This window comes from Bubalus kerabau, chromosome 8 (genome assembly GCF_029407905.1).
Source record: "Bubalus kerabau isolate K-KA32 ecotype Philippines breed swamp buffalo chromosome 8, PCC_UOA_SB_1v2, whole genome shotgun sequence".
In the NCBI taxonomy this organism is placed as follows: domain Eukaryota; kingdom Metazoa; phylum Chordata; class Mammalia; order Artiodactyla; family Bovidae; genus Bubalus; species Bubalus kerabau.
In genome coordinates this window covers 94,915,120-94,941,091 of record NC_073631.1, presented here as the reverse complement: position 1 = coordinate 94,941,091, position 25,972 = coordinate 94,915,120, and the positions used below count along the sequence as shown (strand labels likewise).

At 37.9% G+C, this 25,972-nt stretch overlaps 1 protein-coding gene across 1 annotated transcript in view; it reads left to right on the top strand.

The window, feature by feature from the left end:
- ZNF800 (zinc finger protein 800) overlaps positions 1–24,968 on the top strand; it is a 185,116-nt gene extending 160,148 nt beyond the window's left edge. Inside the window, exon 6 of the mRNA XM_055590841.1 lies at positions 30–24,968. Coding sequence (XP_055446816.1) covers position 30 — 1 coding nt within the window. The 3' untranslated portion in view covers positions 31–24,968. The remainder of the gene's footprint in view (positions 1–29) is intronic.
- The last annotated feature ends 1,004 nt before the right edge of the window (positions 24,969–25,972 follow it).

Sequence of the window (25,972 nt, the reverse complement as noted above, 5' to 3'; positions counted from 1 at the left end):
AGTGTTCATTTATTCCCATTTCTCCTCAGATAACTTCAAGTGATGTACGAAAAGGTTTGGAGTTCATTTTTGTGGAAAGACTTTAAATTGGTGTTAGAACCACTAAACATCTTCAAATGGTACTATGAGGAAAAAAAGAAAAAGTTTTGATAAATACATGACTGTAACCGCTGTTTTCTGACTAAAATAATAACCATCTAACCACTTGTTTCTAAGGCGCTGCCTCTTCAGCACTTGCAAGTAGCTGTGACATTAAGTACTGTCGTCGCAGTCCATCAGCTAACCACCCTTGTGCATTTGCTCTACGTTTTCTACACAGATGGTGCAAATTTTGTTTTCCAACAGTTTGTTGATTAAAGTGATCAACAACCTGAACAAAATATCACCACTGGTGATTTTTAATTAACAAAGACTTTATCTTAGTGATTTTAGTTTTGTTCCACTTCATTTGGCAGAATTTTTATCTGGATTGTACAGATACGTAATTTCCTAGTGAGTGTATGTTAGGACCAAAAGATAAATTAATATCAGCACATTATAAATATTTAGCCTGCTAAATATTTGTAATTATTTTTACATCAATTTATTTCTAACTTGTTCTACAGCACTTAAATGTTTGCAAGTTTCATTCTAAAATTTATACTACAGGAAAGTTGCAGTTCATTTTCACCCATGGATCATCACATTCTTCATTTGTAAACATCTGAGGTTTTTATGAAAATTAAACATTCCCCTGTATTTCTTTAAATTTCATTCAAAGCACTTTAATGATAGATGCAACTTAAATTTTCAGTTTTTTTTTTTTTTTTTAAAGACCGCACATTTACTGATGTTAATATGAAGGCAGTAGTAAATAGCTTACTGAAATTTTATGGATGCAGACAATCCCTGCACAACCACTTCTTACAATATTAGTTTATTTCTTTAAATACTGCTAAAAAAGGAAGATTGGGGTGTAAACCCTGCTTTTTCCCCCTCTCCCAAGTAAAATCTTAGATGACCACTTTAGATAATATTTGATTCCTACTGAAAAATTTAAAAAATAATAAATTTTTGTCCATTTTTGTAATCAAGATTTTAGGGAAAACAGAAGTACATCTATCTTTAATGAACTATTGGGCAGGTTTTTGTGTATCAATATTCTGTATTTTTTAGGGAATACTTTATTTTTAAATAATTTCTAGTAATTTTTGTCAAATTATAATTTTAAAAGGTACAGCAGGAGAATATACCATGTTTTTATATAGGTTCACATGTGAACTTAGGAGGGACCCTGTCCATCTATATACTTTTTATATAAAATTTTAAAATGTTGAAGATCCACAAGATCATAATAAAATGATTTTATAGCTAGAAAAGCATTTACCCTTCCCAGTGCTTTGCACTAAAATATACTGTGAAAGGAAAGTAGAAAGACTGTAACTTGTTGGAAATGTTCTATATTGAATGTACGTGCTCTTGTTGGAAAAATGTACTATATGTGATGGAAATAAACAAGACTCGAAGTTATTTCAGCTAAATGTGCTTCAGCGAAGGTGCATTGGTTGAAACTTAAATGTTTTATTATCAAATTTAAATTTATTCAGTGACTGAGCGGCTACACTTGAAATTTATCCTGATCGTTTTATTTTTAAGAGTTAGAGTGATAATTTCTCTTTAATTTAAAAACAGATTTACTTTTCCACATATGGAAAACTTGTACTTATAGGTCTAACTTTAATGATTAATAGCATAATATATTTAGGGAACTAAATGTGTAGGTGTTATTTCATTTATAAACCATCTTCATTAGTGGCACATTATTAAACCTGTATGTTTGACTTTTGCAAGGTGTTATCTTTTATGCATTCCTACACACACAAGACATATTCCAAAGATATTTTTCCAGACTTAACTGCCTATAAAAACGGAAAGATAATGAGGATTCCTAAAAACCTTGGGGTAGCTCTTTGCTGCAGCTTCCCATGTGTATGCCAGCCTTTTCCTTTCTACTTTACTTGTTAAATCCTGTAGGGAAGAACGAGAAATAGCCTGATGCTTGTGGAGCCCAATTGCAGCAATTCCCTTCCTCCACTCACTTGTTTTCACAGGACCATTCACATAGTTTGTCTCCTCTGTCATAACATTAGGGCCACAGAGCAGGAATTTAGGAGGGAGCATCAAGGGTTCCAAGGACTATAAAAAGATTTCATCTGGGTCATAGAGTTAAAACAAAACAAAACACCACTATGTCAGGACTTGTCCAAATTAGAAGGGCCTGGAGAGATTAAGAATATTTTATCATAGTAGCTAAATTAATGGATCATGGGAGACATAGGAGTTAGAGAACTCAGACCAGTTAAGAAGAGTAGAATGAACATGTAAGAAGTGATTAGAAATTCTTTGTTCTTTGTATTCCTTTCTGGTCTTCATCCATAACTTTTTGATTTTATTTTGACTCTTGGGCTTTGTCATCTCAAGAGGATCAGGCTTGAGGCTTTTGAGAAAAGGCCTAAGAAATTTGTGCCAGAAGCTTTTTGCATGTAGGCTCTATAAGCAAGTATTTGTAGCACTTTTTGTTGTGGAGTGAGGGGGAGCAGTGGTTAATCAGGTAAAGAACTATCAAGAATGCCTTACTTTAAGATCTGTCTCTGGGTAGATCTTAAAATTATATCTACCTTTGCTGCTGTTTGATCAACAGTTTTTCTATAGAATTCAACTTACTTCTTCCCTGAAGATATCTTTTACTCCTAAATTATATTGGTGGAAGAGGAAAAACAATAAAAGGTATGGCTTGCACTTCAACTTTTTAAGTTTGTGTAGTGCAAGGGAGAACTGGATGAGTATGGCTGACACTAAGCAGGTGGTTTTTTTGTTAATTTTTTTATTTGACCATGATGTGCTACCTGTGGGATTTTAGTTCCCTGACCAGGTTTCAAACCTGGCCCTTAGCAGTGAGAGTGTGGAGTCCTAACCATTAGACTGCTGTGGAATTCCCTAAGCAGGTGTTGATTGTTTAACATTGCAGATACACTTTGAATGCACAGTAACCATTTTTGCTTCCCCCCACCCCCCCCTTCTCCCTGCTTCAAGAACAAAACCTTTTTAAACAGTGTGTACATTCTTAAAGAATAATAAATTATCCATCCTTAATTTTTAGCCTAGTTTTATTTATATACACACATAAAGATAGGATTTTGCTCATATATATATATACACACACACACACACACACACACACACACACACAGACATGTATATAAATTTTGGCTCATATATATATGCCCCCATATATATAAAATTTGGCTTATGTATATATACATACACCAAATTTTCATTTGACACCTTGCTTGTATTGTTGAAAAGTACCTTCACTTTAGGAATGTGTATTTTTTACATTGCTTTATGGTCAGTAGGCTGTTCTATTCAGTTTGCTTTAGAGAGCCTATGGATGCAGTAAAGTGAAGTGAAGTCACTCAGTTGTGTCCGACTCTTAGTGACCCCATGGACTGTAGCCTACCAAGCTCCTCTGTCCATGGGATTTTCCAGGCAATAGCACTGGAGTGGATTGCCATTTCCTTCCCCATGGATGCAGTAGTGGGGAAGTTTTATGGTTTTGCTATGGGTTTGAACTTGTGGGTATAGAGAGAGAACTTTCCCAGTAGTTGTTATGGCAAGTAGATATGGAGATACAGGCCCAAGTAAGTATCATTTCCTCCTGTGAAGTTACAAAAGATGTCTTCAAATGGCATAACCACTGAGAAAGATTTGAAATGCTTCTGTAACTACAGAAATTAGGTCTCCAGATTTCCTGTAGTGGCCTAGGGAAATAATCTAGATCCTTAGGAGTTCTAGAATTTACTTTTCTAGCGGAATCTTTAGATTACCAGGATTATGATTCAGACAGGGTCTTACAGTTAACCTCTTGCTGAGCTGTGAGATATGGGCAGCGTGAAGTTGGCTGTGCTGTTAGGCAAAATCCTTTTCTATTCTGTGGTATTCTTTCCCTCTTCTCTGACTTTAAAAGCTAATGGAAACCTCAAGATGGAAGAGGAGTAAGTGTCAGCAGTCTTAAGATTGGCTAGTAGTTGTTTCGTTTCTAAGGCATTTGGCCCATGACAGAATTGTAGGAAAAAATGTGTTTCATTTAAACTGGGCTTCCCTGGTGTCTCAGCAGTAAAGTATCTACCTGCCAGTGCCAGAGATTGGAGGAGGAAATTAGAAACCCAGCAGTATTTTTGCCTGGGAAGTCCATGGACAGAGACCTGGTGGGCTAACAGTCTGTGGAGTCACACAGAGTTGGACATGACTTAGCAACTGAACAAGAACTTTGGCTTTTCTAACTTCCAGATTCTTTCCTCTTCTCCCTTATTATTTGTTTCTGCACTCTTTTCCTTTGACCTCTTGTGAGCTTCTCAGTTCAGTTCAGTTCAGTTGCTCAGTCGTGTCCAACTCTTTGCAACCCCATGAACTACTGCAGCACGCCAGGTTTCCCTGTTTTCCATCACCGACTCCCAGAACCTACTCAAACTCACGTCCATCGCGTCAGTGATGCCATGCAACCATATGATCCTCTGTTGTCCCCTTCTCCTCCCACCTTCCATCTTCCCCAGCATCAGGGTCTTTTCCAGTGAGTCAGTTCTTTGCATCAGGTGGCCAAAATATGGGAGTTTCAGCTTCAACATCAGTCCTTCCAATGAATATTCAGAATTAATCTCCTTTAGGATGGACTGGTTGGTTCTCCTTGCATTCCAAGGGACTTTCAAGAGTCTTCTCCAACACCACAGTTTAAAAGCATCCATTCTTCGGTGCTTAGCTTTCTTTAGAGTTCAACTCTCATGTTCATACGCGACTGTTGGAAAAACCATAGCCTTGACTTAGATGGACCTTCGTTGGCAAAGTAATGTCTCTGCTTTTTAATGCTGTCTACGTTGGTCATAACTTTTCTTCGAAGAAGGAAACATCTTTTAATTTCATGGGTGGAGTCACCATCTGCAGTGATTTTGGAGCCCCCCAAAATAAAGTCTGACACTGTTTCCACATGAAAAATAAAGTCTGACACTGTTTCCCATGAAGTGATGGGGCCAGATGCCATGATCTTTGTTTTCTGAATGTTGAGTTTTAAGCCAACTTTTTCACTCTCTTCTTTCACCTTCATCAAGAGGCTCTTTAGTTCTTGTTCACTTTCTGCCATAAGGGTGGTGTCATCTGCATATCTGAAGTTAATGATATTTCTCCTGGCAATCTGATTCCAGGTTATGCTTCATCCAGCCTGGCATTTCGCAAGATGTACTCTGCATATAAGTTAAATAAGCAGGGTGACAAAATACAGCCTTGACACACTCCTTTTCCAATTTGGAACCGGTCTTTGGTTCCATTTCCAGTTCTAACTTTTTTCTTGACCTGCATACAGATTTCTCAGGAGGAAGGTCAGTTGGTCTGGTATTCCCATCTCTTGAAGAATTTTCCACAGTTTGTTGTGATCCACACAGTTAAAGGCTTTGGTGTAGTCAATAAAGCAGAAGTAGATGGTTTTCTTGGAGAAGGCAATGGCACCCCACTCCAGTACTCTTGCCTGGAAAATCCCATGGACAGAGGAGCCTGGAAGGCTACAGTCCATGGGGTCGCTGAGCGTCAGACACGACTGAGCGACTTCACTTTGACTTTTCACTTTCATGCACTGGAGAAAGAAATGGCAACCCACTCCAGTGTTCTTGCCTGGAGAATCCCAGGGATGGGGGAGCCTGGTGGGCTGCTGCTGTCTATGGGGTCGCACAGAGTCGGACACAACTGAAGTGACTTAGCAGCAGCAGCAGCAGATGGTTTTCTGAAACTCTCTTGCTTTTTCGATGATGCAGCAGATGTTGGCAATTTCATCTCTAGTTCTCTGCCTTTTTTAAATCCAGCTTGAACATCTGGAAATTTGTGGTTCACGTACTGTTGACACCTGGTTTGGAGAATTTTGAGCATTACTTTGCTAGTGTGTGAGATGAGTGCAATTGTGTGGTAGTTTGAGCATTCTTTGGCATTGCCTTTCTTTGGGATTGGAATGAAAACTGACCTTTTCCAGTCCTGTGGCCACTGCTGAGTTTTCCAAATTTGCTTGCATATTGAGTGCAGCACTTTTACAGCATCTTCTTTTAGGATTTGAAATAGCTCAGCTGGAATTCCATCACCTCCACTAGCTTTGTTCATAGTGACGCTTCCTAAGGCCCACTTGGCTTTGCATTCCAGGATGTCTGGCTCTAGGTGAGTGATCACATGATCACGGTTATCTGGGTCATGAAGATCTTTTTTGTATAGTTCTTCTGTGTATTCTTGCCACCTCTTAATATCTTCTGCTTCTGTTAGGTTCATGCCATTTCTGTCCTTTATTGTGCCCATCTTTGCATGAAGTTTTCCGTTTGTATCTCTAATATTCTTGAAGAGATCTCTAGTCTTTCCCATTCTACTGTTTTCCTCTATTTCTTTGCATTGAACACTGAGGAAGGCTTTCTTTATCTCTCCTTGCTCTTCTTTGGAACTCTGCATTCAAATGGGTATATCTTTCCTTTTCCCCGTTGCCTTTAGCTTCTCTTCTTTTCTCAGCTATTTGTAAGGCCTCCTCAGACAACTATTTTGCCATTTTGCATTTCTTTTTCTTGGGGATGGTCTTGATCACTGCCTCCTATACTATGTTCGAACCTCTGTCCACAGTTCTTCAGGCACTCTATCAGATCTAATCCCTTGAATCTGTTTGTCACTTCCACTGTATTATCATAAGGGGTTTGATTTAGGTCATACCTGAATGGTCTAGTGGTTTTCCCTACTTTCTTTAATTTAAATATGAATTTGGCAATAAGGAGTTCATGATCTGAGCCACAGTCTGCTCCTGATCTTGTTTTTGCTGACTGTATGGAGGATCTCCATCTTTGGCTGCAAAGAATATAATCAATCTGATTTTGGTGTTGACCGTCTGGTGATGTCCATGTGTAGTCTTTTCTTATGTTGTTGGAAGAGGGTGTTTGCTACGACCAGTGCATTCTCTTGGCAAAACTCTATTAGCCTTTCCTGCTTCATTCTGTACTCCAAGGCCAAATTTGCCTATTACTCCAAGTATTTTTTGACTTCCTACTTTTGCATTCTAATCCCCTATAATGAGAAAGGCATCTTTTTTGGGTGTTAGTTCTAGAAGGTCTTGTAGGTCTTCATAGAACTGTTCAGCTTCTTCAGCATTACTGGTCGGGGTATAGACTGAGCTGAGCTTCTAGCTCTTTCCTTTTTTTTTCTCTTCTGGTTAATTAACAGATCATTAGTACTAAGATCGCTAAAACATTTTTTTAAGAAGGTAAAAGGGTGGAAAGAGAGCTCATTTCTTCCTGAATTTTTATCAATCTATACTTAATTTGTCAGGTTTATTATTTTTCAAGCTTCTTTCTCTGCATATAATCACCACTGTCATGCCACAAACGGAGGGGAATTTATTGAATACCGAAGGTGCATCTGCTTCAGACTTGGAGGTTTTACTGCCCGTGCACACTCAGCAGAATTAATTTGCTTGATTGTGTATTTTTAACTACATCTTGATAATTTTGTTTAGTGTCTTGTACGTTTTATATATATACCCAGGCACTATAAGTACATGTTTGATATTACAGTAAGTTACTACTTTTTAGTAGTAGTAAAACCTTTTCCATCTAAATTGTGCTGTCATATACTTGGAGACGTTTGGGTCTTAATCTCCTAAACTTCTGTTATCTCAGTATTGATAGATTTAATTTATTTTAGAAAGTGCCACCAGCACTAAAATGAGAGTTCATAGTAATAAGGAGAATTTCTTAGTATTAGCCAATAGTAATTAGCATGGAGTGCTTACTATATACCAAGTACTTTGCTAATCTTTTACATGCCTGATGCCTGTAATCCACCAACAACTCTATGAAGTAAGAGCTGTTCCTTTATTAACACCACTTTACAGAACAGAAAAATAGAAGCTTAGAGAAGGTCCTTGTCATGTTACAGTAATTGTTAGATATGATTGCTATAAGTAATCATAAATGTGAGATTTCACAGTATAAATGTGGGATTTTTTTCATTACCTTGTAAAGTTAAGTTTAAATGAAAATGTTTCCTTAGAAGAGAGTTCATTGCTGTGTATTAGATTTTAGCTGCCGCTTTTGTGTTTAATTGGGAAATGACAACCAACTATATTATTACTTGCTACCAGTTTTCTTCTAATCTGATGTTATTGGCTTATCATTCCTACTTCTTTGTTTTTCATTTATCTTGAAAAAGGTATTGGTAGTTTTAAACACATTCAGTGTTAGGCTTGTTTTTATCATTACTCCTTAGAACAACCCATCTGTCCTAAAATTCTCATTAATATCTGTTATATCACACAATATTTTGGTTTTGGGCATGTGTGAAATACTGACATGGAGCAAATATTGAGTAACATAGTTGAAAGACTATGAACTAATTATTTAAAAGCAAGTATTTAGTTGTAGAAAGTGGATTCTTCAGGAGAGCATGATTTGGGCCAGGTTGGGAATTGCTTTGGTGAATGTGTCGTGAAGAGATAAGTAACGGTACTTGTCTTGCCAGTGGTAGTCATTAGTGGCAGTATTCCACGTTTCAGCTGAGGCCCAAGCAGTGTTAAATTATCTGCTGAGAGATTTCAGTGGCATACCTGCCTGTTACTGGTCATGGATTTTTTAACCATAAAATGACAATTTTAGAAATTTTTGTGTATGGGGATAATTGCAACACCAGAGAACCTTTGTCCCTCAGTTTGGATAAACTCTTATATCTTGAACTGCAGATCAAGTGCTAGGGTTACCATTCTTGGGTTGTCTGGCTTCATGACTCTGACAGTCAAATTCTTACGTCAGGTATCTGAGCATATTCCTGATATACAAAACATTGTAATGTTTAAGCAATAGAATGATGTGGTTGAAAAAAATAGCCAAACCCAAACAAACGAATAATCCCACTTTGAATGCTTGAGTAACTTGCAGCCTATCTGGGTGTCCTGCTCTATATAATCTGGTAACACTTTCTGTGTAAGAGCGTGTACTAATGTTATTTTCAGAGGAGAAATTACCAGGGTGAAGCCTAAATGCATAGAACTCTTTACAACTCAGGTTTTGAATATTAGTTAATTCCTTCTATCTGTGGAATTATCTTGAAAAGAAATTAGCTCTGAGAAATGGAACTGTGGCTTTTAGACAGAGTTTCTTTCTAAGCTGTGCAAAAATAATATTTTTAAAAAGTTGAGACTCTTCTTGGCTATACTGATGCTTTGGTAGACCTAAATTCCAAAGTACCTGGTTGTGTCTGGTAGTTTTTATTTTGGATGAGAAGAAAAAGTGAGGAATACTTCTAAGAAAAAAAAAAATAGCCAAATACTAGGAACATTGTGTGTACAAGTGATTGAATTATATGAAAAAAATAACTTTCAGGGAGAAGAGTTGTTTGTAGTGTTCTTGGGTTTTTGACATATAAATTGTTAGGATCATTCTATATAAGCTTCTGTAGGAGAGTGGCCATGTCATTTTCATGCCTTTTGCTCATTAGATTATTTACTGAGTTCCTTGGAATCCAACATTTGGACAGTTGTAGATGTTTGAGACTTTCTGAGCTTCATTCTCCTTTCCTTTGAATGGGCAAGCTCTGAGGACATAAGATGGGCTAATGGGATTGTCATAGAGTTAGGCACGAACGCACTTAGTGAAATTTGTGAGTCACCTTCAATATTTATATCCCCAAGTTAAACTTGCCTCACCACGCTTTCATGATTTTCCAATTTATCCTTTCTTTGCCTGCCTATCCTTTCTTTGCCTGACTAGCTACCTGTTGTTCCTTATGATTGTAAGTGGACAAAATCACTTATTTGCCTTGAAATTTGGATACATAAAAAAACACACCAGAGGAAGAAACTTTTAAAGGAGATGGTTTTGTTGCCTTTATCTGCCCTGGATCTCTTTTCGGTTTCTAAGTGTATAATTATCATGATATGAATTGTTAATTTGTAAGGTTTAAGATACTTCTTTGAAGGTCATTTCTTCCGGAGACAGTTAACTGGAGCTAAAGAACACAATGTCTTCAAACCACAGATTCTGCAAGATGGAAGTGAGACCCAGCCACCACTCAATTTGCCAGGTCATCTGATTGCACATGTGTGACCCTTTATAAAGCATCATGCTACTCTTTTTATTGTTGCAAGCACAGAGTTTTAAAATTGATCCATAGCTGGTAAAGAGAGGTTTCTTTGAGAGCATTGTGGGGATAAGAGAGAAATGGCTCAGCCTTAAGAGAGTCTAGGAATAATCGTACAGACTGGCTTCACCATGTAGATTTCAACTAAGTACTAGAGAAACCAGGAAAAAGTAATGCAACTCTAATGACTGGGTGTTACCCTCTTAGCAGCAGGAGTATGGCTTCTCGGCTGCTATTAGCCCTTCTCAGACTCTGCTTTTACCTTAAAAAAAAAACAAAACCTTTTACCTCATTTGGTATCTTAGTGTGGTACATAACTGCCTCATTACTTCTGCTGCTTGTCTTCTCTGTGTTTTTCAGCTACTTTCCCTCTCCATATAGCTTGAATTTAGCCTGCTAAAAGAGACAATCTGATTGGTTCCATTAGCTGCATTCTTGTTGGGCAAATCTACCATGCCAGGCCTCTTTGTGGGTTGCTGGCCATACTTTTGCTGTTCCTGTCCTGCTGTTGGTGATTGTGATAGCAGAGTCAGTGTCATAAAACATGCCCCTGGACCCAGTAAAGGGGAGTTTTTGGTGCCAGTCTTCTAAAAAAGGGATCAGTATTTCACTTTCAGAATGTTATAACCTTTCCAGTCTACGTGATTTTCTTCCACTTTAAAGGTGATAGAATTAAAGGTAACCTGTGGGCTTGATTGTTAATATAGCATCAACAGTCCTTTCCATGCTGAGAAAAATGTGAAGAGTTCTCTGATCAGCACCTGCAGTTCCTTTCCTGAACCAGTGCTGTTTCCATCTTTGGCTTTGTAGATTCAGAGACAGCCTGGAGTTTCCACTCAAAAAGAGCCATTCCATTTCCTGTAACAGCATATTAGGCCGTTCTGTCAGTTGCTGTGATTTTCCAGACACCCACAATTATGCTGCACAATTTGAGTTGGTGATTTAGTGAATCCTTAAAGTACTGCTTCTGCTCTTGTATTTTCCACATTTGGGCATACTCTGCAATAGCTGCTTTATATCGTCTCATTCATTCCTTCAACGACAGGCACTACTGAGTGTCATCATGTGTCTGGCACCATTTCCTTCTGGGAAAACAGAATCACACAGTGGTTAAAGCATGGCTTTTCAAGAATCAGGCATACTGGAGTTCAAGCCATGTCTCCTTTGCTTACTAACTGTAGTTTGGGCAAGTTACTTAGTTTTCCTAAGCTTCAGTTTTTTTGTCTGTAAAATGACGGTATTAGAAACTATGGTATATATAGGTTTGTTGTGGGAGTTTATAAAAGTTTAATGATGTATGTAGTATACTTAGCACAATGCCTGGCTCATGAGCTCAATAAATATATGTTAATTCGATTACAGTGATCACTACAATTGCTGTGCGTTGGCTGCCAAAATACTTTCCAGCACTTGGCAAATAGTTTCTGTTATCTTGCTTTGCCATTTGATATTTGTTGCCTTTTCGTTGGTATTAATCCAACCGTTTAAGAAAAAGTCAGATGTAACATCTGTGATAAAGTCAAGATGGACAGCAGTTTATTAAGTTAGAGCATATTATTTTATGGGTGGCTTATTTTTGGCAGCACCTTTTGCTAATTGTTCAAGAAATTGTTAAACTTTTTGATATAATTTTGCTTCTTTGTGAGTAATATCTTATAGAACAAAGCATAATTTTTAGTAGCAAAACTCAGAACAGCTTTCAGTTTTATTATTTATTGTAAACATTAGGCTATGGGTACAAGAACATATTCTGAGTTTACAAGTAAGCATTACATCTTGTCTTTGCATCACTGATGCCTCCCAGTGTGCCTGGCATATAATTGGTGCTAAGAGAATGTTGAAGGAAGGAAAGAAGGAAAGCAGGAACATTACATCAGTTATTTTCAGGCTTATTTTAGTCCACAATATGTCTTTGCTTATAAGTTTATTTTCCTGTTACCTCATCTTCTAATCTGGATAGCTTCTCTACCTGTGTATTTCTCTTTGTTTCTGTTACTGATGGCTTCTGTTTCCTGACTTTTTTATTTGACCCTCCTAACTTCTGCTGTTCGGAGAAGGCAGTGGCACTCCACTCCAGTACTCTTGCCTGGAAAGTCCCATGGACAGAGAAGCCTGGTAGGCTCCAGTCCATGGGGTTGCTAGGAGTCAGGAACGACTAAGCGACTTCATTTTGACTTTTCACTTGCGTGCGTTGGAGAAGGAAATGGCAACCCACTGCAGTATTCTTGCCTGGAGAATCCCAGGGATGGGGGAGCCTGGTGGGTTGCTGTCTATGGGGTCGCACAGAGTCGGACACGACTGAAGCAACTTAGCAGCAGCAGCAGCAGCAGCATCTGCCGTTGCTACGAAGTAATGGTGACAGGTTCAGTTTCATGGGAGTGCTGTATTGACTGTGTACCCTAACAAATGGTCTATAATCACTTCCGCACTGTATGGATGTACATTTAGTGACTTTTTGATAATTTTTTTAAAGATTTGCCTTTGTAGAATTCATGTCTATGGAATTCTGTGAAATGCAGTTCACATTTCACTTTTATATTCCACTCCCAAATGTAAACAAAGTATACAGTTGTTGATCGCCTCTCCTTTTATTTATGTTATCTTAGGAATTAGAATTAGTTATTTCAGTTATCCGATTCTCACACCTCTTCTTCAGAACTTTTACCTTGTTCTTAAAGCCTTCAGCCCTATTTTTCTTCCTTAATAAGAGGCAGCCTTGCCTATATCATGGCAAAAGTAGGAAACATTTCTTTACGCTCCCCTTTGGCATCACAGTTTTTTTTTGTCTTCTGTCTTTGGTTCTTTGAAGGAAGACGTGTTCTTCTTTTCCAAACTTACCACTTCTACCTTTGCTAGTCAGTCTTCCTCAAACCTTTCTCCAGCAACCCTTCTCTCTGTTCTCCTCCCCATTTCTATCTTTCTTTCCCCAAACTTCTCCCCCTTGACCTACAAACATGCCCAAATTCCTTTCAGTCAGTAAGTGAACTTCCCTTCCAGACTATCTTCAGTCTAGTTACTGCCATCTGTTCCTCTTTACTTTCACTGTCAAACTTCCATTAAATTCAGTTCAGTCGCTCAGTCATGTCCAACTCTTTGCAACCCCATGGACTGCAGCACACCAAGCTTCCCTGTCCATCACCAACTCCCGGAGCTTACTCAAACTCATGTCCCTCGAGTCGGTGATGCTATCCAACCATCTCATCCTCTGTCATCCCCTTCTCCTGCCTTCAATCTTTCCCAGCATCAGAGTCTTTTCAAATGAGTCATTTCTTCACATCAGGTGGCCAAAGTATTGGAGTTTCAGCTTCAGCATCAGTCCTTTCAACAAATATTCAGGACTGATTAGCTTTAGGATTGCCTGGTTGGATCTGCTTGCAGTAAAAGGACTCGCAAGAATCTTTCTCAACACCAGTTCAAAAGCATCAATTCTTTGTCGCTCAGCTTTCTTTAGAGCCCAGCACTCATCCATATGTGACTACTGGAAAAACCATAGCTTTGATTAGACGGACCTTTGTCAGCAAAGCAATGTCTCTTCTTTTTAATATGCTGTCTAGGTTGGTCATAGCTTTTCTTCCAAGGAGCAAGCATCTTTTAATTTCATGGCTGAAGTCACCATCTGCAGTGATTTTAGAGCCCAGAAAAAGAAAGTTTCTCACTGTTTCCATTGTTTCCCCATCTATTTTCCATGAAGTGATGGGATTGGATGCCATGATCTTAGTTTTCCGAATGTTGAGTTTTAAGCCAAATTTTTCACTCTCCTCTTTTACTTTCAAGAGGCTCTTTAGTTCTTCTTCACTTTCTGCCATAACAGTGGTGTCATCTGCATATCTAAAGTTATTGATATTTCTCCCAGCAATCTTGATTCCAGCTTGTGCTTCATCCAGCCTGGTGTTTCGAATGATGTACTCTGCATATAAGTTAAATAAGCAGGGTGACAATATATAGCCTTGACATACTCCTTTCCTGATTTGGAACCAGTCTGTTGTTCCACGTCCAGTTCTAACTGTTAATTCTTGACCTGCATACAGATTTCTCAAGAAGCAGGTCAGGTGGTCTGGTATTCCTGTCTCTTGAAGAATTTTCCACAGTTTGTTGTGATCCACACAGTCAAAGGCTTTGGCATAGTCAGTAAGCAGAAGTAGATGTTTTTCTGGAACTCTCTTGGTTTTCCTCTGCCTTTTCTAAATCTAGCTTGAACATCTAGAAGTTAACAATTCACATACTGTTGAAGCCTGGCCTGGAGAATTTTGAGCATTACTTTACTAGCATGTGAGATGAGTGCAGTTGTGTGGTAGTTTGGTTTTCTTAAACTTCTGTTAGGCTCTCAGAATACTTTAGCACTAATTTCACTACTGTAGTTGCCTATTTTGTTGTCTCCCCTCTCTATCAAACTCTCAGGAGACCTGTGCCTTGGTCATCATTGATTCTCCAGCGCCTAGGGCAGTTCCTGGTACATAGTAGGCATTCAGCAAATATTTATTGAATGAATGACAATATTGAACCATGCCTATACCCTTCACGTGTGAATCATCTGTAGTTTTTTCCTACCCCTACATTTCTGTTGAAAGTTCACTTGAAGGGCATCAATGACCACATAAATGTTAAACCTAATGCCTTCTTGCTTCCCATTGTACTTGATCTCTCTATGACCGTTGTGAAAAGTGAAAGTTGTTCAGTAGTGTCCGACTCTTTGTGACCCCATGGACTGTATAGTTCATGGAATTCTCCAGGCCAGGATACTGGAGTGGGGAGCCTTTCTCCTCTCCAGGGGATCTTCCCAACCCAGGGATAAAACCCAGGTCTCCTGCATTGCAGACAGATTCTTTACCAGCTGAGCCACAAGGAAAGCCCCTATGACCATTAATGCTTACAAAAATTTACGTTTCCAACATTTTCATGGTCACTTATAACTGGATCACTTTGGGCTGGTCTCAGCATGGTATTGCATCCAAAAGAAACAGACAGACTTCCAAAGCTTTGGAAAATGATGAACCTTTTACAGTTTTACAGAAATCTTCTAAGAAGATAGAAAGGTACAGTTACATTAAGCTCAGCAGACTTCATTTAAGTTTTCTCCCATCTCTTCCCAAATCCTCATACAGGTTGGCAGCTTCACTCAACCTCCCTTCTGTAACATTTGCCCCAAAATCTTCTGTAAATTTCCTACCAAAACCTTTTTTAAAAATATAGGTATAATCTCTTTTTAGAAAGTATTTATTTACTTATTTATTTTTGCTTGCACTGGGTCTTCATCGCAGTGCTCGGACTTCTCACCACAGTTGCTTCTCTCATCGTGGAGCACAGGCCCTGAGTACATGGGCTTCAGTGGTTGTAGCACTCGGGCTCAATGGTTGTGGCGCCCACGCTTTAGTTGCTAGATGCTTGTGGAATCTTCCAGGACTAGGGATCGAACCATGTCCCCTGCATTAGCAGGTGGATTCCTATTCACTGAACCACCAGGGAATCCCCCTACCAAAATCTCTTGTCGACTTTTTTCATCATCTGGTTCTCTTCTTTTTTCTAAGAATGACTCTATTCTTACCAATTTAAATCACTTACCAGTTTACTCACGTTAGCCTCTCAGCTTCTTCCAACTCTTTTCTATAACCTTTTATCTTGTTCAGCATTTCAGAAACCTAGAGGCATTCTCTTGATTTCATTTTTTTTGTCCTTACCAGTTTTCTTTGCATGATTTCACTTAATTTTAAAACTTTAGCTCAGACACCGTTTTTTTCGTTGAGTGTATCCTGATCTGGGTTTGGCTGGGTCCTTCTTGTATGTTCCTATAGTGCCCCATATATAACTAAATTGAAGTTATCTATTTGTGTCTTTAAGCATCTTAAGGACTCTGGAATGTGTGTGTGTGTGTGTGTGTGTGTGTGTGTGAGTCGCTCATTTGTGTCTGACTCTGCAATGTCATGGACTGTAGACTCCTCTGTCCATGGAATTCTCCAGGCAAGAATACTAGAGTGGGTAACCATTCCCTTCTCCAAGGGATCTTCCTGACCCAGGAATCGAATCTGGGTTTCTTGCATTGCAGGCAGATTCTTCACCATCTGAGCCATAAGGGAAGCCCTGGAACATGGTGGATACTGATAAATATTTATTGAACTAACAGTTCTGTGAGTTCTGATTCTTCCTCTCTTGGTACTGACTTTTTATTTTGTTTCTAGGCCTTTAAACATGATCAGACTTTCCTTCCTCCTTTTTTTTTTTTTTTTGTTTAATACTCCTTTGCTGATTCCTCTCTCCTAAAGCATCACTTATTACTTCTGTGGAAATGACCCCAGACCTATTTTCTAGTCTAGTGATTCTGATAATTAGACCATTTGTTTTCAAAGTTACATGTCAGGCATCTCCACCTGGATATTTCTCCATATCTTACTTAAAAGCAACAGAAACTCAGTAAACCAAACTTAGCTTCTTTTTAAGCATGTTCCTCCGTTATGTATTCCCTGTTTCAGTTATTTACACTCCTACCTTCCTGGTAACCTGGGCTAATTAGAATCCTAGGAATTACCTTGACTTCGTTCTGTCTCTTACATACTTTACCTGATCAGTGGTCAGTGTCTGTCTATCCTGCCCTTGGATGTGTCTCACACTTGGCTTTTCCTTGTCATCTCCACCTTTGGTATTAATAGTTTAGTTAGGACTCCTATCTCTTACCTACACTGCTGCAGTAATCTCTTAACTGACCTCTAATCTGTCTTCCACGCTGCTGTCAGAACTATCTTCGTAAAACACAGACAGCTCTGTTGTTACTGTATGTTCACTGCTCAACTAAGTTACTCATTGTCAGGTCTCAGCTTAAATTTCATTTCTAAATAAAGACAGTCTAAAATTATGTCCCTTATAGTTCTGTTTTCCGTTCCTTCCCATTTTGTCAGCTAATACAATTTTTAGTTATGTTTATATTTGTGCATTAATTTGTTTAGTGTATGTCTTCCTACTGGAGAGATTTATGTAAGAGACTGGGAGAGTGGTATAGAGCCTGTGCCTAGCACAATGCTTGGGACATTAAAAAATCTTTGTTGAATGAGTGGATGAATAATAGATAGCTTACCAGTATAGGAAAACAGGAGATAGCAAAGGCAGAAAAGCTTTAGAAGCTTCATACATTTTCCCGGACCTTGGTCTGTAGTTCTGCCCTTTCTGAAATAATAATAGGCTTCTCCCTTTTGCCATTTGCATTTATTTCCCTAAGGATGTGAGTCAACGGTTGCATTACCCCACACTCACGCTAATGCTGATATGACTATAGTTGGTTTGGGGGCTGTAGGGTGGTGGCAGCTAAGCTTTGTTTACCTGTTATAAATGCATAGGTGGTGCCCTAGCCATGCAGGCAAACAGGTATTTGCTAAGTTGAGTTAACCCAGATTCTTTTTTAGCCTCTTGAGTGATTCAGGCCTTTGACCACATGTTAATTAAAGTGTTTGTTACTTGAAGGACTAGTTGTATTTTACGTGAGGTATCTATTTGCCTTTTAAAGATTAAAGATTTTAATTTAGCAAACTTCTATTGAATGGAAAATGAAAAAATTATTTAAAAATATCCAGAAACAATAAGCAAATTAAACTCCCCTTCCCCATGGAGCCTGTTCAGGTTTCAAAAGTCAAAGAATTTCATGAGTATTCTTCAGATTTCACTGTCTTAGGCTGACTGTATCCGTTTCATAGACATTTTGAGCTCCTGCTTGTGTGAGGCACTGCGTTAGGTGCTAGGATTACAGAGAGAAGAAGTGCAGTTCCTTTTCTCAAGTACTGTGAAAGAAGAACACATTATAAGGATACACAGAAGTGGAATTGTAAGGCACACTGGGATTGGCGAGGCTTTTCATAATTCATCCATCCATTTTTAAGTTGAGTTTTGGAAGAGTTAGCTAGGCAAACTTTCCAGATAGGTACAGAGGACATGAGACCCCATATAAACCAAGGAAAGGAATAACAGCCAAATCAAGAAAGGTCTTATATACCGAGTAGTTTGAATCATACTTTTAAAATTAGGGGTAGCTGCTGAAGGATTTTAAAAACCAGGAGCATCTGATAGCATTGAGGAGACTAAACTGGAGACAGGATAAGGGTAAGACTTATGGTGAGGAAATCAAGCAGAAGCCACATACACTGTATTCATAAATAATACCTTGCATTTATATATTTTGCCTAAAGTTATTATGTGGTTCTGTATTAGTTTCTTAGTTCATATGGTTACAGAATCTCTTGAGAGAATAGTTTTTATTTTGTTTTGACATTTTTTCATGTAGGAAAGCGCACATCACTCTTTGAATTACCCAGATCCAACTCAGTTTTAATCAATGGAAAAGTAGAACTGGCACCGCTTGACTTCCTCATTTTGTGCATTTTGGGTGGAGCTGACTCTTGAGTGTGAAGGTTGTGATAGGAAATAATACCAGTTACTTGCAAGAAAATACTGGAAGAGGGTGGCCAAATGTCCTGGAATAGGTATAGTTTTCTCATACTTTAGAACCCTGCCCTGTTGTAAATTGTATCTAGATGCATATTAATCTTATATTTGAGCCTGTTTGTCACTTTTGATAAATCTTTAGCGTGTCATCACTCCTGTAAAGTATTCTATCAAGAAAATGTGGCAACATAATTTTTTTTTTTTGCCAAGTTACTATTTAAAATCAGACTATGACTAAAACTAAACTATTTTGTTCATGTTTCCATCATCATTTTGCTTATCTCACAGATTTTAAGTTCTGTTTCTTCTGTGAATGTGTTCCTCGTAGCTCCAGCCCATTGTGACCTCTTCCTCTGTTGAACTCAGAACATTTATCTTTTTTCCCCCTCTTTATCCTTTGTTATTAGTGCATTATTATTTAACTACAGAGTCCCCATGATTATACTCTAAACCTACTGAGACTCAAGACTAACAGTTTTGCTCTGCAGCATGTAAGGTTATGAATGAATGGATCATCAGGCCTGTCCCCATTTTCTGTTCTTCAGATGTCAGTGTCCTCTCTTCATGTCCTGTTTTTACTGGTCTAAAGCTTCTATTGCTCTACCCTTGACTACCCTGGGTCTGCTGGTATCTTGTGTTTATGAAGGTTATGAAGGATTTTTAGGAGGTTATGGGGCCAATTTTAGGGAAATACAGGGGTGATTTTTCAGCTTTTTCCTGCCTCAGAATCCTATTAAAAAGCTTCCACAAAGATTCTACCTCTTTATAATTATTTTTAATGTTTTCTCATGTATCAAAATGTTTTGAGAGTTGTGAGTGTGTGTGTGTGCGCATGTATATAAACGGAGGACTAGCCAGATTATTTATGTATTTGTTGGGTGTAGTTTGTGGGATCTCATTTCCCTCACCAGGGATTGAACCCAAGCCAACAGCAGTAAAAAATCCGGAATCCTAACCACTAGGCCATCAAGAAACTCCCAGGACTAACCAGATTTTTACTTTTGGAACAGAATAAAAAGAAAGAAGACAAACTTTTATCAAGTTCACAAACATAAATTTTCTTCCCAGACTTCCTTACTATGCTGCTTTTGTAGCCTAATGGGAACAGAGCAGGCTGCAAAGTAAGGCTCATAGTTATTTTATTTAGCCATCTGGTATATACATTTTGTATACACCTTCTTTTGAGCCAGAATTCTCTTGAATTGTAGATGGGAACTCTAGAGATGTAGTTTAACCTCATTTTAAATGGAGAAAACTGAGGTAAGTGATTGCATGAAGTCAATGAAGCAGTCAGGAATAGAGACCAGACATCTCTTAAAGATGATTTTAGTAGATAATAACGTATACATGTTAACAAAGTTAAACAGTACAAAGAGATGTACTGTGAAAGGTAAGTTTTTTTTCTACCCTATCTCTTGGTTCTCTTATTCTCTTCCCCTGAGTTAAGAAGTTAGTTTCCAGTTTTCTTGGGCTTTCATGATGTTTTATGTGTATATAATCATACAAATGTATATATTCACCTTTACCAAATGGAAGCATACTATACACACTTTTCTGTTCCTGGTGGGTTTTTTTTCCCCCCACTTTTTAGCATTAAGTCTGAAAATTGTAGAACCCATATATTTTTATGCCTTGGTCCATGAACTTTCTTATATAGCCTATCAGACAACTAACTTTAGTTACTGTGAACAAAGTATTATTCTTTACTTTTAGCATATCAGATTGAGTACCTCATGTGCAACATAATGTGGTGTTTCACATTTCTTTCAGAGAGATCATGGTCATTGATTTATTTTATAATAAATATTAAAGTTAAAAAATTAGTGAAATGTGGATAATAATTATTACTGCTAGTTACCAAAAAGAGCTTATTGGGATATTTTCTTTTCTATATGAGAAGGAAATGGTAGGTGAAATTTTCAGGGAAATCATTTACTTTTAAACTTGTGTAAAAACCTGTATGGTATGTTCCAAACAGTTTTATATCTCAGTGCCAGTGATAAGCAGTGGTGCTATAAATACTAAACCACAAATATTTATTTTCTAAATTTAAAAATCTCTAACTTCATATGCTAATCACAGAAATATAGTTTTTCATTTGTTTCTTAAAACAGTTTATAACTATGTTTTATTTTTGAGATGACTCATGTTTAATCTTCAGATGACTCATGTCATCTGTATAAAAATATATCCTTAATTTTGATCATTCACGGTTTTATTTTGGCTAGCTTATCTGTCAGTGCAATTATTGCTTTATTTTTCATACATTAATGGGGCCTGTTAAAACTGCTTGATTTTAGATCTTTTGGACCAGACTGTATCACAGAAGACAAATCCATTAAAAAAAAAAAAGTACCATACCAAGTGTCCATGATAGGATTCAGAGGCCAAGTGTTTATATTCAATTACTAGTAATCCTGCGTTCTCCCTAAAGATGGCAGTACTTCTCCACATATCATTCACTAATTCTGTTTGAAAATAATATTAATTATAACTCCATTATTGACTGGAAAAAAGTTAATCAGACTAAAAGTGTATTTTCATAATGATACCACAGTAGTTAAAATTCAGTAGTAGTACAAATAAAATTGTATCCATGAGGTTCACAGCATTGGTTCAACTTCTGTGTGTGTTATCCTTGACCATGGACACAGGGTCCTAACTGCATTCTGACTTTGGAATTCTTGATGTGATGCTGTGAACATCTTGTCAAGAATTGTGATAAGTCATGTTAGGACCTGGCTGTATTTATTATTAGATCTTTCACCTCTGGAGATGTTATCAGAAAACAAAAACTGACAAAACACCCCAAACAGAACAAAACCCGTAAGTAACTGCCTATTGCATATTTTTGTGGACATGAGAAATGTTTTGGTATTTATTCTTCAGTAAAAGTTTATATGTCCAAGTTCTTGAACATTTACTTTTTGCTTAGGTGACTAGTTCTTTTAATAGATGAAACAGTTACTTATTGGTGCCAGAAAAACAAAAATAAATCTTCAGCCTTCTCTGCTGTAGAAACTAAACTCTAAATTCACAAGGTTCACTGGAACATGGAGAAACAATGCTATATTTTGTTCCTCCTTTTTCCATTATTCCCATTTCGAATTAAATTGTTCTTGTATGCATGTGTTTGAAATCACATGGCATCGTAATTTGAAGATGGTGAACAGCAAGACAGAGAGGGCAGACTAGCTTCCCTGTTAGACCTCACACTTAGCTTTGACATGGTCACTGCTTTCTAAAGCTGGTCCTATTGGTTCATCTAGGGCCATTATTGATTCAACTAGCAAGATGACTAGGTGCTTAAGGACTGTCATTCTAGCCAGTCTTACAGATAAATATTTAAGTATAAATACCACAGTGATGTTGTTGTTTAGTTGCTAAGTCATATCTTAGAGACTGCCTATACTATAGCCTGCCAGGCTCCTCTGTCCATGGCATTTCCCAGGCAAGAATACTGGAGTGGGTTGCCATTTCCTTCCCCAGAAGATCTTCCTGCCCCAGGGATCAAACTGTATCTCCTTGTTGGCCGGTGGGTTCTTTACCACTGAGCCACCTTTGTTGTTCAGTTGCTCAGTCGTGTCTGACTCTTCGCAACTCCATGGTTTGCAGCAGGCCAGGCTTCCTTGTCCTTCACTATCTTTCAGGGTTTGCTCAAACTCCTGTTCGTTGGCGCCATCCAACTATCTCATCCCCTGTTGCCCACTTCTCCTCTTGCCCTCTTTCCCAGTATCAGTGTCTTTTCCAATGAGTTAGCTCTTCGCATCAGGTGGCCAAAGTATTGGAGCTTCAGCATCAGTCCTTCCAGTGAATATTCGGGATTTATTTCCTTTAGCATTGACTGCTTTGATCTTCTTGCTGTCCAAGGGACTCTCAGGAGTTCTCTAGCACCACAGTTGGAAAGCCTCAATTCTTTGGAGCTCAGCCTTCTTTATGGTCCAACTCTCACCTCCTTAGATGACTACTGGAAAAACCATAGCTTTGACTACATGAACCTTTGTCTCCTGGGAAGCCCAAAACACTAGTTTTTAAGTTTGTTGTGAAATATATCAGGGACACTGACTTCTGTTTATGGTTCAGTGTAATCTCCCCCAATAGACAAATATACATGGAAAACTAATTATAATCTGAAGATTTCTTGATGAACATTGAATCAGCTCTTAGTGACCATTATCTGTAAGCTCTGGTAGTATGATACGTTCAGTTTTCCCATAGGAATATACTTGCCACTCAGACTAGATATTCATCAATTCTCAGAGCATCCTTCCTAGTAGACCACAATGCAGACAGATGGCCAGCTTTTGCTTTCTTGATTTCTTTCTCCTTTAGCAAAGTTTTTCTGCATTAGAGTTTAATAAAATTGCACTAATTATGTGAAACAGCCCAATGCCTGGCATACAATAAATGATAATAAGTGTAACTGTTGTTAAGTTCAGGTTACCTTGGTATACTTTTAATGTCAAAGACAATCTTTTGGGCCATTTCTTTGGGTTACTAATCAATCTCATCTTTCACATTTTGAGTTACTTTCATTGTTTTAATTTCTTTTTCTTTTAACTCCTTAATTGCATTTATCATTAGTGTTGAATCCATGAGCTAATGAATTAGGCCAATCCCTTTTGGCTCTGTATGATTCTGCTATCGTTTTGTTGTTGAAATACTGATACTTTTAAAATTTAAGTTTCTTATTCCAAAATACCCCATTCCCCACAGTTCTTGTGTTTATAATGTGAATCTATTGAAAGAGATAATCTTCAAGTTACTGCTCAGCATAATTTTATATCTTGTTTGAATAGATGATGTTGATTGTAGGCCTTTCCATCTAATCAGTTTATCTTCATTTCAGATCTGCTTAAATTCTTTTTCATAAAGTTATTTTGAAAGTGGTCTGAATTCTTAGAATAGTAGGATGACCATGGGAGTTGGGAGGCATGGTTGGACAATCTAGGGGTAGAGGTACAATGGTGGTAAACTCAACAGTCAACATTGACATTACGGATCTGGCAAATATAGACTTGAAAAATCAAATTTTGTGTGTGAAAATGAGTACAGAAAGGAATAATTGAGGTCAGTTGATCTGTCACTCCAGCAACAGTTGTTGTCAGCTTTTTCCTCTCCATCATTCTGGGGATAAATTATTCTTTTAAAAATGGCAAAATAGGTTTAGGAAAATTGGAGAAATTGCCACAGATCTTTCTAATGTTTGTAAAAATACAGATTATAATACATTTTTGAAGCTGGTGGTCTCATGATAATACACATTTTAGGACAGTCATAAATAGAAAAAATTGCAGGAATTCATTAAAAAAAATGGATGGGTCATTTCAGACTGCAGTTAATCAGGGAAAGCTTATTACAATGGCTGAGGGTCTCGAGCATTTGAATACATGAGAGGAGGGAGAGAACATTGTATGTTAGGGGAGTGGAGAGTCAAGTGGTTTGATGCTAAGTTTGTTAAATATGGTCCATGAAAGAGAATTGAGGCTGCTGCTGCTGCTAAGTTGCTTCAGTCGTGTACGACTCTCTGCGACCCCATAGACGGCAGCCCACCAGGCTCCCCCGTCCCTGGGATTCTCCAGGCAAGAATACTGGAGTGGGTTGCCATTCCCTTCTCCAATGCATGAAAGTGAAAAGTGAAAGTGAAGTTGCTCAGTCGTGTCCGACTCCTAGTGACCCCATGGTGAATTGGGGCACTGCTTGTCAAATGATATCATTTACTCCAGAGTTGGAAAAAAATGAGCCCGCCATTTCCATTCATCATGTAACTGGATAAAACTACTGAAGTCTCTTGGTACATCAGGCTTCACATTTTCATGTGCTCTCTCATGTCATCACAAATTTCATTTTAGGACTCTTTGGAAACTGGAAAGGCTGTCAACATCTTCAAAATAATCTCTCTCCCCTACTGTCTGATAATTATTCAAATGGCAGAAAAAGTTTGATAGCACTCTGAGGTCAGATGTGCACCTGTGACATCAGGCATGCATCATTGTTTTCCTTCTCTGATGAGGAAGGGATAGCCACGTGTCATTGGAAGGGATAGCCATGCCTCATTACTTTCCATGTCAGCAGCTGTTACCACCTTTCCAAGAGGTATTGCCAAGAGATGGGAACAGAATATGATGTTTTTCTCTACTAGACAGAAATTTGCTGCCTTTCCAGAGGTCTTAATTGAAATTGAAGGCAGAGGAAATAATGGGACTTGACTTTGGCTTGAAACTCTGGGAGGAATTTAGTGTTCTAGTACACAGGCTGCCTTAATCTGACAAAGCATTCTATGGAATTCGGCTTTGGTTCTGTGTACCTTTGTGAGTCAAGGAATTGAACACTTATGGCCATGGAGAATAAAGTTACAATTGATTATCAAAGGTTATCTATGTGTTACTATGTCAAAGACCATATTAGAATTTCAAATCAAGCCAGGTTTTTACTGAGATTTACTATTGAGCTGTTAAAATTTTAAAATTTCTTTCAGGAAGTCACTATTTTACCTGCAAGAAAGGATGAAGGAGGGATTCCTTTCTTTGTAAATATTGCTTTTTCTATATTGCTTATGTTCAGGAAATCAGTTTCTAGTGCAGTGAAGTATATGGTGTATGTATGCATTTCTGTGCATGCTTCTGGAAGACGAAGTCCATGTCTAAACAGAATCTCACTAGTCTTTGACTCCCCTGAAAGATTAAGAACTAATAACTTCGCTAGTGTGGAAACAATGGGATTCTCTGGATGAATTTGAGCAAAGGAATGACAGGAAATTAGAAAGCTCATCTGAAGAATAATGAGATGAAAAGCTTTGGCAGGACTGAAGGGTGATTTAGGGATTCAGGTTAGCCTTAGGGTTGGAGTTATCTGAATAATCTGAAGGTAATTTTCTAGATAGAGCTTTTCAAAGGAAGGAATCTCAAATTATCTTTTTTTTTTTTTGGTCTGAGCACAGTGCTTGAGACAACAGACACTCAAAAATGTTGAATTGAAATTGCTGTACAACACACCAGATGAAAGTTGGATGATAACATCAAAAATAAATGTTCTTCTGTCTTATCTGCATTTAATCCTGCTATGTTAAATCATTTGGTGTAAAATAAGGATTTTGGAGAGACACTGCTTTATAAAAAGTTCATACACACTTTTTGTTCAGCAGTTGGTTAACACAAATTTTTGGCCACTTAGTATTTGTTCTTTCTGTATGTTTTATTTCTGATAATTTTTTTTTAAATTCTACAAAAATGAATGTCTCTAGACATGATTGTTTTATCCCATACCTACCTACAGAGGGAAGGAAACTTGCAGGGTGGTGTGGTTGATTAGATCATCCTCTGGTTAAGCAACATTCCAATAAACAGCTTGGATTTATGAAAATCCAAAATTATGG